The following is a 16149-nucleotide window of genomic DNA, read 5'->3' on the forward strand; positions in this document are numbered from 1 at the left end:
CGTGCCTATACTCGCAGCTCTCCCGCGAGGCCACGCCCCCATTTTTGCCGCTATGGGGGCATGACCCAGAGGCTCTGTGAGCCTCTAGCCATGCCCCCTGGCTGCGGGAATAGACGCTGTGCGCATGCGCACAGCGTTTATTTCCTGCTGCTTAGCAGCCGACAAGGGGGACTCCCAACAGCCCCCCCTCACCGTGGGGCACTGCCGCCCGCGGGTGGGACAGCGGGACAGGCCCTAATAATCGGGACTGTCCCACTAAAATAGGGACTGTTGGGAGGTATGTGCTAATCCCCTATTGTATTGTTCTACTGTATGTACTGTATTGCAGCTGAGAACAATAGGCCTTGGCTCACCATGGCTATCCAGAGAAGGCAGCTGAAGAAGGCTCCATCTGTAAGTGCAAGTTATTTCATGTATTGTAGCTCTATTTTCAAGATCTTGGACTTTGTTCTGCACACTAGAAATGGTCAAAACGGGATGCAGTTAAAATCCCGACCGCCGAAATCCCTACACTTTCTCCCTCCTGGGGTGTCCACAACACCCCTGGAGGGAGAATAAATTAGTGTGCCGAGCGTAGCGAGGCACCGGGCCCGCTGCGTGGCGAGAGCAGCGAGCCCGCAAGGGGGGGCGATCCACGTCCCCCCCTTGTCGGGATTTCGGCGGTCGGGATTCCGGCGTCGGGATTTTGAACGCCGGGATCCCGACCGCCGGGATTTCATACTGCTTCCGCCCCAAAACGGATCATTAAGCTGAGCCGGGATCCGCCTGACCGCGCAAAGTGAAAATATACGGATCTTTTAGACGGATCCTCGGCTCGCTTTAAAAAAAAAAGGGGGAATATACATGACCAAGTAAAAACACTGATCGATGCCTGGGTGTAGAATCGCCATCGATGGCAACCATCGATGGCGTCTGCACCAATGGCCATCCCTGGCAGCAGCAGCTAATCTTTCTATCACTTAGTCACAGCACTGTACTTAGTCTCCAGAGGTAGTACATCTCAGCTGCCACAGGTGGCAGCACTGAGATCAAGAAAATGCATTGCAATGGCGAACGAAATTGAAACGGATCACCTTTTTGGGAATCGGTTCGGCGGCTCGCTCGTTTTGAATGGGATCCGTCCAAAAGATTCGGTTCGTTCACGAACGACCCATCTCTATCCTGCACTGCTGGTCACTACGTGTGTGTGTCAGTGCAGGACAGTCCTGCAGTAACCTGAACCTGCTGTCACACGCCTCCGTGCAGTAGCCCGCCTCCATCTCTCACACACCCGCCTTCCCCACCACACCACCCGCCTCCGGCCCGGGAGCGAGCGCAGTGTGTGTGTATGCTCAGACTGTCAGAAAGTCACACGGGGCTGAAGGAATGACGGGACCCCGGCACTGACTCCCGTCCCGCCTCTCTCCCGCCGGCCGGTGATCCCGGGCAGCAGCCATGGCGATCGCCCACATCGCCACCGAGTACGTCTTCTCCGACTTCCTGCTGAAGGACCCGCCCGAGTCCAAGTACAAGGGGCTGCGGCTGGAGCTGGCGGTGGACAAGATCGTGTCCTGCATCGCCGTGGGGCTGCCCCTGCTGCTCATCTCGCTGGCCTTCGCCCAGGAGATCTCCATGGGTGAGTAGTAGAAGGCAGTGCCATGCCCAGCAGCAGCAGCTGCCAGACACAAAGCAGCCCCTGCTCTGCTCCCTGCCACCCCACCTTGTCTGCCAAGGGCCACTCACCAGCCCAATCTGTGCTTCTCCTCATCCACCCTGCATTATATCCTGGGACTTGTAGTTCCTCCCAGCTGCCAGACACAAAGCAGCCTTTGGTCCCTTCCCTGCCACCCCACCTTGTCTGTCTGGGAACAATGGGGGGCACTCAGCAGAACAATATCTGCTTCTCGCCACTACAGACCACAACACTATACCCTGGGACTTGTAGTTCTCCAGCAGTTTAGTTGCCACTGTCATATTAGACTCTTTCCTGGAGTGCCTGTCTGTGTGCCCAGCAGGGGGTTGGCATATAAAGCACTGCTAGGTAATGACAGGGTGAAGGTACGTTCAGGGTTCCCTTATACATTGGCAGCAGATATTCCATTATCTACAGGCGATTTTATATGGCTGATTTGTTTGCGCAGTTATTATCCTTTATTTATATGGCGCCACAAGGGATCCGCAGCGTCCAATGACAGAGTACATAAACAAATAAACAATCATGCATATTGGCCTGCTAATGTACTTTATTGCCAGTCTGCCACTACCATATACCGGTAGTCTACATTATTGCCATTTATTATATGTGCCCTATACTGTGGACTATGTGATGAAGCTATAGGGGTGCTATTGCTGTAATGTTGGGTAATGTCATTATTGTCTCCAATATGGAATAAAATACTAGTTAAAGTGCATGCACACGGAACGATGTTGGAAACTATCCAACATAATTACCAGTGGTTTCAAATCTTTCAGGGTGCGTACACACGAAACAATTTGAAACACTTCACAAAAGATTAGTCTATCTATGATCTTCCTGCATGCATGAAAGATTATAGACCAATCGGCGAGGAACGCGCATCGTGAACGATGCACAGAACAATTTGAACAATTGGACGCTCCTATCGATGGAGAACGCCCACATTTCCTTCAAATCCGTGTAGGTACCTTTACTGTATCATTTTTGTTTTGACCCCATTATACTTTTTTATCTTTTAGACACAATGGGGGCAAAAAATACAAAGAGGACGGGCATAGAAAAAGGGACCGGTCAATAATACCGCTTTTACACCAAGATCCAGCATCTGACCGGTAGTTGGAACACTGTTCCAATCTGGGTCGGATCCGGGATTTTCCCCATTTACACCGCGTTGCCGACCCGAAATATTCCTGGGCCAGCATAATTTACACTGCACACGGGTGTAGGGTGCGGCGCTTGGATATTACATTATCTCCAAGCGCCGGGACCACCGCGCTGGGGGAAAGCCTAGCACCAAGGTAAGCTGCTTGGCTGACCCCAACCTCTGTGCACCCCCTAGTCCCCGAAGTGAATGTATGCTGCACACAGGCATCCATACACCTCCTCCCTGTACTGTGCAGATAGCAGAGGAGCCCAACCTCCATACTGATCGCAGAATTACACTGCCCCACACCTAGGTCCTCCCCGGGTTCCACCCTTGTCAGGACCAGGGTAGGATTCGTGGGGAAATTGACTCGGGTCTACAAGGGGTAAAAGGGGTATAACATAGGTTTCTATAGTCTCCCTATTAAGGTACACTGTCACAAATCATTTTCATGATGTCATGTAAATCACTCATACCCCTTTCACACAGCACCTTAAACCCAGGTTATTGCCGGGTCGAGTTGCTGCGTGAAAGCACCAAACCTTATATCCCAAGTCGTCCAACACATCAATTCGACCCGGGAATATAAGAAGGGTTAAAACCGGGTTGCTCTGTGTGTAACCCAGGTTAATGTGAAAGTACCCGACCTGGCAATGTGATCTGAAAGCAGTATGACTGAATGAATGATTTTGCACCTTTGCGAGTCATCCAGAACCCGTCCTGTGAATGGGGGTACATAAATATATAAATGCCAATGGATGTTTTACATAAATATCCGTTCGCATGCCAGTGGGAACCTCCCCATCTTTCGATGGTCACTGACCATCGAATGATGCTGAAAGCGCACGCATATGTGAGGGTGGTCCAGACCACTCGTATATATGCGTGTAGAATTCCAGGTAATAGGGCGAGCAGCTGACATCCGGTTATATCAGCTGTCCGCCCCCCGCACGACGTCACGGACACATTAACATGAGTACGGCCAGCGTTTTCATGGGAACGCCCATGAAACGATGGGCGTTTACATATGCTAATGGCCCTGCCCGGCATCTCACACCCCTCTCCACCACCCAGTCGAAAGGCAGGGAGCGTGCACTCGGCGAACAGAGTTATGCTGTGTACACACGGTCCGATTTCCTTTCCGATGTTGACGATATAGTCAACATCTGATCGGCATCGGATCAACATCGGATGCAGATCGCAAGGGTTTTAACCCTTGCGATCCCGATCCGATCCCGATGCGCGTTCACGTATCGGAAGCCAGAAAGTCTTGGCTGCCTTGTCTATATAGTGCAGATCTGCACTATATAGTCAAGATAGGATGCAAATCGGATGTGCCTTAAGAGCCTATCCACGATCCTATCTGATCAGATCGTGGATAGGATCTTAAGGCACATCTTACCGTGTGTACACACCATTAGAGCCGAGTTTGCACGCTCCCAGCATATGCACATGCGCAGAAATGCTGCTGCGTATACGCAAAACATCGGCCCCTCTTGCGAATTTGCACAAGAGCGAGTCAACCAGAATAAGGGCCTATGTCTCTCCATGTCACCTACTGCCATGTGGCATATTGTGAACTTGGGTTGGAGGAGAGGGGCCCACATTATATTTTTGCAACTGCGCTCACCACCCGCAAGTTCCGCCACTGCAAGGTGGCAGTGGGCCTGATTCTAAACTGGGAGCAACAAACCATATTGCGATCCTAGTGGAGGAAATACATTTATATTTTTTTGTATGCAGGGCAAATACAGGTTGCTTCTGCATGTAGCCAACACATGATTAACAGTTAGTTTTACTGTGCAGCCAAGCCCAAGTCTAAATCTCTCTACATGTAACATCTGCCCCACTGCAGTGCTACGTGGTTCCCCAAGTACAAAGTTACTAGCTTTTTTACTTTCCTTCCAATTCAGAATCATACCCATACTTGCCTACCCTCCTACAATGGCGGAAATCTCCCGAAAATTGGGTCCCCCTCCCGGCCCCCCACAAAGGTAGGCAAGTCTCCCACATGCTCCCCAAAGCCCCCACACCCCTGGAGCCACTGAAACAAATTCGGAATTTGTGGGTTTGCAGGGAGGGGGAGGGTGTAAAATAACGCAAAGGGGTGTCTTATGCTGGGTACACACCAGGACGACTAGGGCCCGATCCCCTCAATCTAGATCCAATTCCGACAAATTGGATGTAGATTGTGTGGTGATTGGGCCCTTTTTTCCCTGTTCTGGTCCGATCCCCGATTCGATGCGTGGCCCGCGGGTCGGTCGTTCTTCAGATCCTACCTGCTGCAGGTAGGATCTGAAGAACGACCATACAGCCGGGTGCGGGTCGCCATCGGATCGGACCCGCTCACGGTGCACATCGTGAGCGGGTCGTGCCCCCCGCGTCACCGTGAGCGGGTCGGACGAGACACTGACGATCCGCTCACGATGTGCATCGTGAGCGGGTCGTCGTGGTGTGTACCCTGCATTACACCCATAATGTTTTTTGCCCCAGATTGTAAGTCATGTGTGTACCAAGGGCCTTATTCGAGTTCACTCTTTCTGACAAAATCCTTCTTAGATGGACAAAACCATGTGCACTGCAGGGGGGCAGATGTAACATGTGCAGATAGAAATAGATTTGGTGATTTTTTTTGGTGATTCTTTGCAGGGTAAATACTGACTGCTTTATTCTAACACTGCAATATAGATCTCACTTTGAAGTAAAACCCCACCCAAATCTAATTAGATCTGCACAAGTTACATCTGCCCCCCTGCAGTGTACATGGTTTTGTCCATCTAAGAAGGATTTTGTCAGAAAGAGTGAACTCGAATAAGGCCCCAAGTGTGGTGTAAATTGCTCCAGACATTCCAGAGTTATGCTGGAACATACGTCCATTTTTTTTTTGTGGTGTTTAATTAATAAAAAATGAACAGTAATTAATTTCGATTTGAAATTTTGAATATGCTCGTATGTATGTTAAATTCATGATCATCGCTTGTAAACTTTGGATTTGTATAGAAAGACCGAAGGACACTTTCCCTTTTTATATAGTAGATGTTGATTTGTAATAGCTAAGTTGAGTAGTGGAACATTTAAATAGAAACTTTCCCTATTATAATCCCAGTTGTTTTGCTTCTTTAATGTTACAGTACAAGGAAATGTATTTTTCCAAGATCATAGACTCTGACATGTAGTATCACATCCTGCTAAGCGCAGGCCTCCGTGTATCTGCCATGTATACAGTGCTCAGACCACAGCAATGCTGCTTGGGTTTGTTATATAATTACAGGGGGTACGCTGCTGTTCATGGCTTAGTATGCTGCGCTCCTCTAGTTGTGACGTCACACACCTATCCTTTTGCTTAGTTATTTGCTAATAGTGTACTGAATACTGGATTCATATTTTTTGTCACAAAGTAATTGGTATAAAGTGACGGATTAATCATAACGATGCATTATGCTTAATTTACTGCTTTGTATTAATTACCTTGCAACAATAAAATCTATTTTTAAGACCCAACATTTTGTACACTATTACATAATTTTTCTTAACTATTGTATCTGTATTGAAGCTGCCTCGCTTCGATCTCCTTCTGGATGTCTGAGCGCTCTCTGAAACTCATTATCTTTCCTCCATCCATTCTCCCCCCCCCCCCCCCCCCCAATTTCTCCATTACTGTGGACAACACCATCATCTCCCCCGTTCCCCAACTTCGCTGCCTGGGAGTCACTCTTGATTCCCACGTCTTCTGTGCCCCCCCTACACAATCCCTCCCGCCCACTCCGGTCAGCCAATGACAGTCGCCTCTCCTCTACCCTGGTCACTGCATCCCATGCACATGTCCAGGTTTTTGCCTACGCTGCCCCCTTCACTGGAATGAGGTCCCTTACTCTGTTAGACTCTCCCTGACCTTGCGATGCTTCAAACGGTCACTGAAAACCCACTTGTTCATCAAATCGTACCCTCCTGCACAACCTACACAGTAGTGCTGAGGCCGCTCTCCTACCTATCGCTTTATGTCCTGGCCATCCTTGCCAATGCTCGCTTCTTGCCTTCAGGCCTCCTTCACTGCATCTCATGTCGCCTGTCTGTCTCCTTCTAATCCAGTGGTACCACATCACATCACTTTTGGTTCCGTTTGCAGCGGCATTTCCTTGTGCTTTTGCCTGACCAGCAGTCCACTGGGAGCCACCCAAGTTCCCCTTTAGAAATCAGCATTCATCTGCCCAGCGCTGACCCTTGTGGAGGAAGCAACGCCATTAATCTACAGGTGTCAGCAGGAACCCAGAGACAGTACACAGTCAGCGGCCAGACACAAAGGTACCCTATTCCTAACCGCACACTTCTCCTCCGCTACGCCTTAATATAAGAACACGCTTAAGTATACGCATACCGCTTACTTCCACTCATAGGTACTATGGATATTTCAAATTTAGAGGAAGGGGTACTCATAAATGAAAAACCTAATCAAGGGGTACGAGAGAGAAAAAAGGTTGGGAACCGCTGCACTATACTGCAAGCTCCTTGGAGCAGGGTTCTCTTCCCTCCTGTACTCACAGCCCTCTTCTTGCATGTCAAATACAGCTCTCTCACCTACCACCTACACCCGCATCTCTTCTCACTTCTGTGCATTCATCTCTACCAATGACAACCTGCCCTTGGTAACATGTGGACAACTCCTCGGCTTCCCTACATCAAATGTAATAGTGTGTGAGAATCAGAAAGTGAGAGATTTTGGAAGAGATTTCCAAATCTTTAAAAGCGCCAATAAATTACATGGCAAAATGATCCTGGGTTTTTCAGTGTAAATGATTGCTCTTTAAAAAAACAAAAAAAAAAATAATCTCTCACTTTCTGATTCTCACACTCTTATTACATTTGACCACTTGGCTGTATTGTGTACTAAGAATTGTGCTGCTGATTAGTTACCTGTGGTTTGTTTTAGTTTCCCAGTTACTGCTATGTTTAGTTCTATGTACACTGTATTGTTTTAATTTGTGCCCTCTGTATGGCGCTGCCAACCACTCTGGCATTGGTATTATGAAAGTTGGCATTCCGACCGTCGGGATCCTTGTGGCAACATCTGTTATGTTGGCAGGTAACTTGTTATGTTGCATTACATGATATTTGCATATCACTTTGTCTGACTGGCACCTGGTTTGCATCAGAAATAAATAAATATTTTTTGGATCTAAGACGTTTTAGCAGTTTTTGGCAATCGCTAATCTCTCTGTATGACACACAATTACCTAAGGAGGCCACTTCTTTGCAGAGTAGCATTTGATTATGCAGGCCGTGCTGTACCTGGACTTCTTAACGCTTGTCTTTGTATTGTAGCATTGTAGCAGGTTGCTGGATAGAAGCCGGGAGACCCCGTTGCCAGTGTGAGGACTGCTGACAGCCATGCAGGATTTTTGTTGCTGCATTTCTTATCTGGTTCCTTAAAGGGGCTGGTCTGCCCCCAGCTAACCACCCCATACAGTATAATGCTGTCAGCTAGGAAGCAGCGGGTGTTACTGGAAGAGGTGGTAGGAACATGTAGGGTGATATTATAATATGAAGCTATTAAGCAGTGTTGTCACCCTGTTTTGTCTGTCGCATTACTAACTCTAACCTGGCATTATATGGCCTTTTGCGATTAGTAAATCTGCTTTGAAAGATCCTGTTTTTCTTATATATGGGCAATGTGGTTGGTGTAGAAGATGGCATTACTTCTTCACAGCACTGAGGTCATGAGTCCCCATGTCAGCTGTGTGTAGTTTGTATGTTTTTTGCCCAGAGTCTACATGGTTTTCCTCCAAGTACTCTGGTTTACTCTCTCATTCCAATAGGGACATTCCATGAAAATGAGTATAAACATTTCTCTTGCGGCTAATGTTATGGGAATGTGCCTGTATCGTGGTATAGGAGTCGCTCCGCACCATGTCAGAGCCATATAGAGTGGTTTGTGAGTGCCACATTATATTCATACTAATGGGGGGAATTAAATCATCCCCAGGGTTTTAACCAATTAGCTTCAAAGCCGGCACTTTTCAGGGATATGTGTTCGGCACCCGCTGAGGTCCTGAAACAAAATCCCCAATAAGTGCTCTGTTTTCACGATCACGTAAAACACATAGGTCCAGAAACTTATGCCAAACTTATCCCAGATCCTGTATGTTTTTACCCGAAAACCTGAAATTTTCATGGGATAAAAACAGGCGGCAATCGAAATAACCGTGACAAAAAAAGGCCTGTTATTAAATGATCATGCACAATTGAATTCCCCCTCCAGAAGTTTTATAATCTAGACCTGTCTGGCTGATGGGTTCAATAATTGGGTCTGAAGACATTACAATGGCGCAGGGTTGGTTAATTTTTTTGAACCCTGCAATGCAGAGATGAATATTCCACTGCTCCTTCTAAGTGACAGCTGGACGCTGACGCCAGAATCGGTCAGTTACAGGGACGTTTCTGCGGCCCTGTCGCTTCAGTTACTGTTTTTCCTTTGTGAGCTCAAGTGTCAGATTTGCTGCAGCTTGTTCTCAATAAGCTCCACCCACTTGCAGCCAAGCGGCAGTAACTCATTGCTGTGACATAGTGGGGTGTTCGGTGAATAGAGTTACTCCTTGCATTGGTCAGCGTTCACACTCCTCCATACGCTTGGAGCTTACACTGATCACTCTCTGCTTACTGGAGAACAGCTGTTGTTCTCAGCACATGGTCAGTGACCCCGAGCTTCTTGTAGACAATGACAGCTCAGAAACCAATATACACCGTGCTGCCAGGGAATAGGGGCTGCCGGGACTCCAGGCCCGGGACTGGAGTCTATAAAGTATAATTTGTCATAAACAAAGTTCACGTTTTTCTGGTAGAGGCAGAGTAGTGTGGCCAGCACTACGGACACCGGAGGCCTCACCAGGCACGTAAAAAAGGGGGATGGGTCCCGTGGGGTTAATTTGTCAGTCCTGTGCCCCACAATTTCTGATGGCAGCCCTGGATAACCTATTGTAATCCTAATTTGATATGTATAAGTTTATGCGCACCTTAAATTATTTGTTATCATTTACTTATCTAATAAATATGTGTAACATTGTGTTGGTCTACGAGGGTTTGCGCTAAATAGACTTAACCCTTTGAGTGCCAAGTGAATTTGTCAAAATAGTTGTGATTGCAAACCTTTGTATTCCTCATAATCGCACAACACTTTTATTGGCAAGCTGCTCAATCAGAGGTAATGTCATTCAGGTGCCAACAGGGAGGGGTAAATCTGGTTAGGAAAAAAAACAGTTTGTATCCCAATTGCACACTGAATGAGAAATATACATATAACTAGGTGATTCATCGCGCCCTACGGGCGCTCTTCACACCGTCGTAAGGGGCTGCGCCCCCTTAATTTGTGAACGTTTGTATATGAGAAATATGGTTAGAATTGTATGAAAGATGCCTGTATTGCAACTTAGGTGTCCGCGAATCGCGGGAGGGGGGGTCGCGGAGGGTGCCGCGAATTGCAGGAGGGGGGTCGCGGGGGGTGCCGCGAATTGCAGGAGGGGGGGTTGTGGGGGGTGGATGCTGCGAATCGCGGGAGGGGAGGGATTGCAGAGAATCGCGGGAGGGGGGTCGCGGGGTGGGTTGCCGCAAATCGGCGGGAGGGGGGTTACGGGGGCGGGGGGTTGCGGCGAATCATGGTAGGGGGGTCGCGGGGGGTGTGCCGTGAGTCACGGGAGGGGGGGTCACGGGGTGGGGTGCCGAGAATCGCGGGAGGTGTGTGTGTGCCGTGAATCGCGGGAGTGGGGGTTGTGGGCAAATCGCCACAAGAAAAAATCAACACAGAAAGGTCAACACATGTAAATGTTGACATAAGTGTGGCACTTCATTGGTGTCCATGTCGACACATGAGAATGAATATGAAAATATTCAAAAAATGAAAAAAAAAAACTTCAAAAACTCATGTCAACCTTTTTCATTGTCGACCATAGCCGTGCCAGTGTTTTGCATGTGCCATTTAATCCTGGGGCTGCCGCGAATCGCGGGGGGTGCCGCGATTTGCGGGAGGGGGGGGTTGCGGGGGGTGGGTGCCGCGAATCGCGGGAGAGCGGGGTTCATGGGGGTTCCGGTGGGGGGTTTCCTGCGAATTGCGGGAGGGGGGGGTCGCGGGGGGGGTCGCGGGGGGGTGCCGGGGTGCCGCGAATCGCCGGAGGGGGGGTTGCGGGGGGTGTGACGCGAATCGCCACAAGAAAAAAATCAACACAGAAAGGTCAACACATGTAAATGTTGACATAAGTGTGGCACTTCATTGGTGTCCATGTCGACACATGAGAATGAATATGAAAATATTCAAAAAATGACAAAAAAACTTCAAAAACTCATGTCAACCTTTTTCATTGTCGACCATAGCCATGTCAGTGTTTTCCATGTGCAATTTAATTCTGGAGCTGCCGCGAATCACGGGGGGGTGCCGCGAATTGCGGGAGGGGGGGTCGCGGGGGTGGGTGCCGCGAATCGCGGGAGGGCGGGGTTCACAGGGGTTCCGGTGGGGGGTTGCCGCGAATTGCGGGAGGTGGGGGGTCACGGGGGGTGCCGCGAATCGCGGGAGGGGGGGGTTGCGGGGGGGTGTGACGCGAATCGCCACAAGAAAAAATCAACACAGAAAGGTCAACACATGTAAATGTTGACATAAGTGTGCCACTTCATTGGTGTCCATGTCGACACATGACAATGAATATGAAAAAATTAAAAAAATTAAAAATAAATCTTCAAAAACTCATGTCAACCTTTTTCATTGTCGACCATAGCCATGTCAGTGTTTTGCATGTGCCATTTAATCCTGGGGCTGCTGCGAATTGCGGGGGGGGGGGGGGGGGGTGTGCCGCGAATCACGGGAGGGGGGTCGCAGGGGGGGGTGCCGCCAATCGTGCAAGGGGGGGTCACGGGGGGGGGTTCTTTTTGCCGCGAATCGCGGGAGGGGGGGTCGCGGGGGTGTTTTTGCTGCGAATCGCGGGGGAGCGGGTGTTTTTGCCGTGAATCGCGGGAGGGGGGGGGGGGGGGCGCGCGCCGGGGGGGAGGTTTTGCCACAAATCGCGGGAGGGGGGCGCTCACCTGGTGGCTGTGGAGTAGCAGTGCTGGGCAACATGGGAAGGCAGTGGGTGTCTGGCACTGTCTGTGGGCTCACTTGGCTGGTTCTCTGTCACATACCTCCCAACATGACCCTCTCCAGGAGGGACACAATGCTCTGTTTCTAGACTTCCCCTTAATGTATGATTGCCATCACCTGTTTTAAACAGGTTAATTTCTCAGAAAGGTGTTCAGCACAGATGAAGGCAATCACACGTTAAGAGGAAAGTCCAGGAACAGAGCGTTATAGACACAGACACCCACTTTGAGTGACAGATGTAGCCAAATATATAGGAGATAATCAGATAATACAGAGATCTTGGTTGCATATATCTGCAGATATAGGGTTAAGCCCCCAGGCCGTACGTCAAGGCATCTCTGTCACTGGGGGTCCCTAACACTGGGTATGGGTCTGGGGTGTGGGTTCCCAATATGCCGGCACAGGCTGACTACTCCAGGGCAGCATACAAATGAAAATTAGTAGAGGTTAATAAGAAGCACATAAGTGCTATGTAAGGAAGTGAAGGTGTGGTTAAAATAATACATACAATGTGATAGGGAAAAACATAAATGTTAATAAAGTGTTAGGGTGTGCTAACCTGGAGCAGACCGTTTATTCCTCATAATCACCTGTAATGTCTACCTTACATAGGAAAAATAATCCTTTTTTTACACATTTTTTACTTGAATTTATATAACAAATCTGAGAGGCGCTGGCATTTTTAGCGGATATTTTGGACATCTCACAGAGATGTTGGCAAAGGGTTAAGCCCCATACACACTAAACGATATGGCTATATTTTGGCCCTTCTGAGTGATAATGGGGTAGATTTATCATCCGGAGCTGTGGGGCATATGCACAATCCACCTGCGCTAAAGCAGTGGATAGCACTTCCCCTCATCTATTAAACCCGCTGTGCGGTACTGTAATGGCGGTGGTGGCGACGTAGCGCGTGTACTAGTTTAAGTACAGCACTCAATAGTCCTACCGTATTTAACAAACTTCTTTATCGCCCTCCCTTCGTCTGGGCGCTGCTGTCCTTAATGCCAGAATGATCTGGCGTTGCGGGTCTCATGTACTAGTTTAAGTACAGCACTTAATAGTTCTACCGTATTTAACAAACTTCTTTATCGCCCTCCCTTCGTCTGGGCGCTGCTGTCCTTAATGCCAGAATGATCTGGCGTTGCGGGTCTCATGTTGTATCATGTTAGGCGCCGCTTGCTGGTCTCCGGCGGCTTCAGATTAAACTGCGCATGCGCCGGGTACACAGCATCCCCTGCGACATCACCCGGCGCATGCGCAGTTTTAATCAGAACACGTCGGAGACCAGCAAGCGGCGCATGCGCCGGTGGCACATCGATAGTAAGGGAAACCGGCGCATGCGCAGCTGAAACAACGGGGATAAGCGGTCATACGTTATGGGAGGATGCGTATCCCCGTCTGCTGGGGATAACGCACTCCCTTAACGTATACACATAGTTAATACATTCAGAATGTTCTTGACAATGACAGCATGAACGGAGCGGTTGGCCGGGTGATGTCACTGATATCTTCCTGTGTGTATGCACTAGATCTTGTGCCCGGGAGTTCAGCGGGAATCGTTAATGATATCGCCGATGGTGCCAATCGCCTGGTGCGTACACGGATGTGTTAAACATTCCTGCAGTCATCTGACACATCACCTGGGGAAGCTTTAGGGAAATGGGCGACTAATTGCACCGCGGGTTTCGGTTTACTGCGTCTGGGCCGTGTCATTTCCCGTTTGCTATTTTCATATTGTTACTGAAGCCTCACCTGCACTTTATGCTTATGTAATCGTGCATTATATAACATGCTATCTTGTCTAATTACAATTAGCATCTGTAGCACAAGTAGGTGTCGCCACACGTGTATCACACGCCCGTATCCAGATATAGAATCCAAGCACCCATTATTATAGTAATGTGCGTCTATTGTCCGTCGCCCTTCCCTACTCCAAGCTGATTTCCTATGACCAAATATATAACCCCAATGCTCAGCATAAAACAGGCAGAGAGGGAGGAAGATTCTGTCAGCAGTGATGTGTGTATGTGGGTATATGTGTATATAGATAGATAGAGAGATAGATAGAGAGATAGATAGAGAGATAGATAGATAGAGAGATAGATAGAGAGATAGATAGAGAGATAGATAGAGAGATAGATAGAGAGATAGATAGAGAGATAGATAGAGAGATAGATAGAGAGATAGATAGAGAGATAGATAGAGAGATAGATAGAGAGATAGATAGAGAGAGAGAGAGAGAGAGAGAGAAGAGAGAGAGAGAGAGAGAGAGAGAGAGAGAGAGAGAGAGAGAGAGAGAGAGAGAGAGAGAGATAGATAGATTTTTTTTTTCTTCGAATAGCTGGCACTCTCATATTGTTGTAGTCAAAATAGCTGGGGTGCCATTCCATGGAGGGCCAAATGGTAGGTCCAATAATAATATGCAAATTGTGTTGGAGACACAATTTGTATATATAATGTTGGATCAGCACCGCAATAAAACATAACAGGGGATCCAGGTCACGTGACACCACATTATTCTGCTATTCTCTAAATTGTAGGAAAATAAGTGGGCACTACCATTATTTTGTATTGTAAGGGGTCTATTCCTCATTAAGAGAGGCTACATAATTATTATTTTCTATATTTATTACTACCAGTTATTAATATAGCGTGCACATATCGCTGGCATTACTGAAGGAGGCGGGCCCGGCCACCCCGAAGGCTCCACCACCAGTGGGGTCAGAGGCAGGCTGTTTGAGTGGGGCGCTGCCAGAGGGGCAGGGTGCATTTTGCCCTTTAAAAATCGTACAGGGCGCAGCGTCCTGCTAAAACAGCCTAGCGGAAACACTAAATCTATATTCCCTACCACATTGACACTCACACACACAGACATTCTAGGGTTAATTTTTGATGGGAGCCAAATAACGTAACGGTATATTTTAGAATGGTTCAGTTGGGAGAGAAGAAATAATTTGCACTGTGGATGCACAGCAAAGGAATCTATTTTAAAACTTATACTTTTTATTAGTTTTTCAGTAAAAAGAAAAGAGGATACTGTTATCCTCTTTTCTTTTTACCGAAAAACTGATAAAAGTATAATTTTAAAATATATTCCTTTGCTGTTGCATCCACAGTGCCAATTATTTCTTCTCTCCCAACTGAACTGTACATTATTTGCCCGGATATCACCCCCCGCCGAATCATAATAATAAAAGGCGGCTCCTCCAAGAAATTCCCCAAAATTAAAAGGGGTAAGTACTAATTGTTTGCGGATTTCAACTCCTCCCCCCCCCCCCTTTCCCCCCATACAAATATTTTGGAATTGTGGCAGGAAACCAGCGTACCCCGAGGAAACCCACGCGAGCACACTCATTTTTATATGATTTTCAAAAAATAAATATTTTTTTGCAATTGATTGGGCCACCCACGTAGTATAATGAAGAGGACAACAGTTATACCACCGAAAAGTTATGCCCTAGTCTATAACTTTCACACCTCGCTTACCACTGACTGCCCCCCTAGGCTGGATACCATGGGGATTTATTGTTTCTGCACACTGCTAATGGTGAGCTCTGGGGGTCAGAAGAACACAATGGCAGTACCGCAGGGAACCATTTATACTCAGCCTGGTAATACATGAACAGGGGTGGAAGTAACTATTTAGCAGTGCGTTTCTGGAGGTTATCGGGACAAAAGATAATAATAACTAAGGCAGGGGTGGCCAACCGGTCAGAGGTAAAGAGCTGAAAAATATCTGTAGTCAAGCTAAAGAGCCAACAACATGCATGCGGCAAAAAATGGGCGTGGTCTATTTGGACCCCTTGGGTGGTATGCCCAGAAAAATGCTGCCGCAGCGGGCTATCCGGGAAAATTTCCGGGCATACCACTAATCTAGAATAGGTGCGCGCCAGTGGTGTCCAGGTGTGCACCACTGGCGCAGCACCTCTAGAGCCCCCCTCCGTTGCACCCCCCCTATCACCTTTGCCCCGGCGTACGCTGGAGCTCCCCTGACCCAGCCGCCATGCCGCCATGCCGCCAGCTGCCACTCATTTTACAGCAGTAGTGACGTCGCCGGAAGGCTCGGATATGTTCGGCGCGGCTCGGGGGGACTCGGGAGCGCTCAGGCACCTGAGTCCTCCCGAGCCGCCACGAACATCCCCCAGCCTGCCGCCGACGTCACTGCTGAATGTAACAGGCGGATAACATACAGACGCCGGAGCTTAGATGAGT

General features: G+C 48.4%; 1 protein-coding gene across 1 annotated transcript in view; it reads left to right on the forward strand.

The window, feature by feature from the left end:
* The first annotated feature begins 1160 nt into the window (after positions 1-1160).
* The window catches only part of PANX1 (pannexin 1), a 67854-nt gene continuing 52865 nt past the window's right edge, over positions 1161-16149 (forward strand). The window contains exon 1 of the mRNA XM_083170092.1: positions 1161-1615. Coding sequence (XP_083026218.1) covers positions 1435-1615 — 181 coding nt within the window. The 5' untranslated portion in view covers positions 1161-1434. The remainder of the gene's footprint in view (positions 1616-16149) is intronic.

Source organism: Crinia signifera, chromosome 2 (genome assembly GCF_055691185.1).
Source record: "Crinia signifera chromosome 2, ASM5569118v1, whole genome shotgun sequence".
In the NCBI taxonomy this organism is placed as follows: domain Eukaryota; kingdom Metazoa; phylum Chordata; class Amphibia; order Anura; family Myobatrachidae; genus Crinia; species Crinia signifera.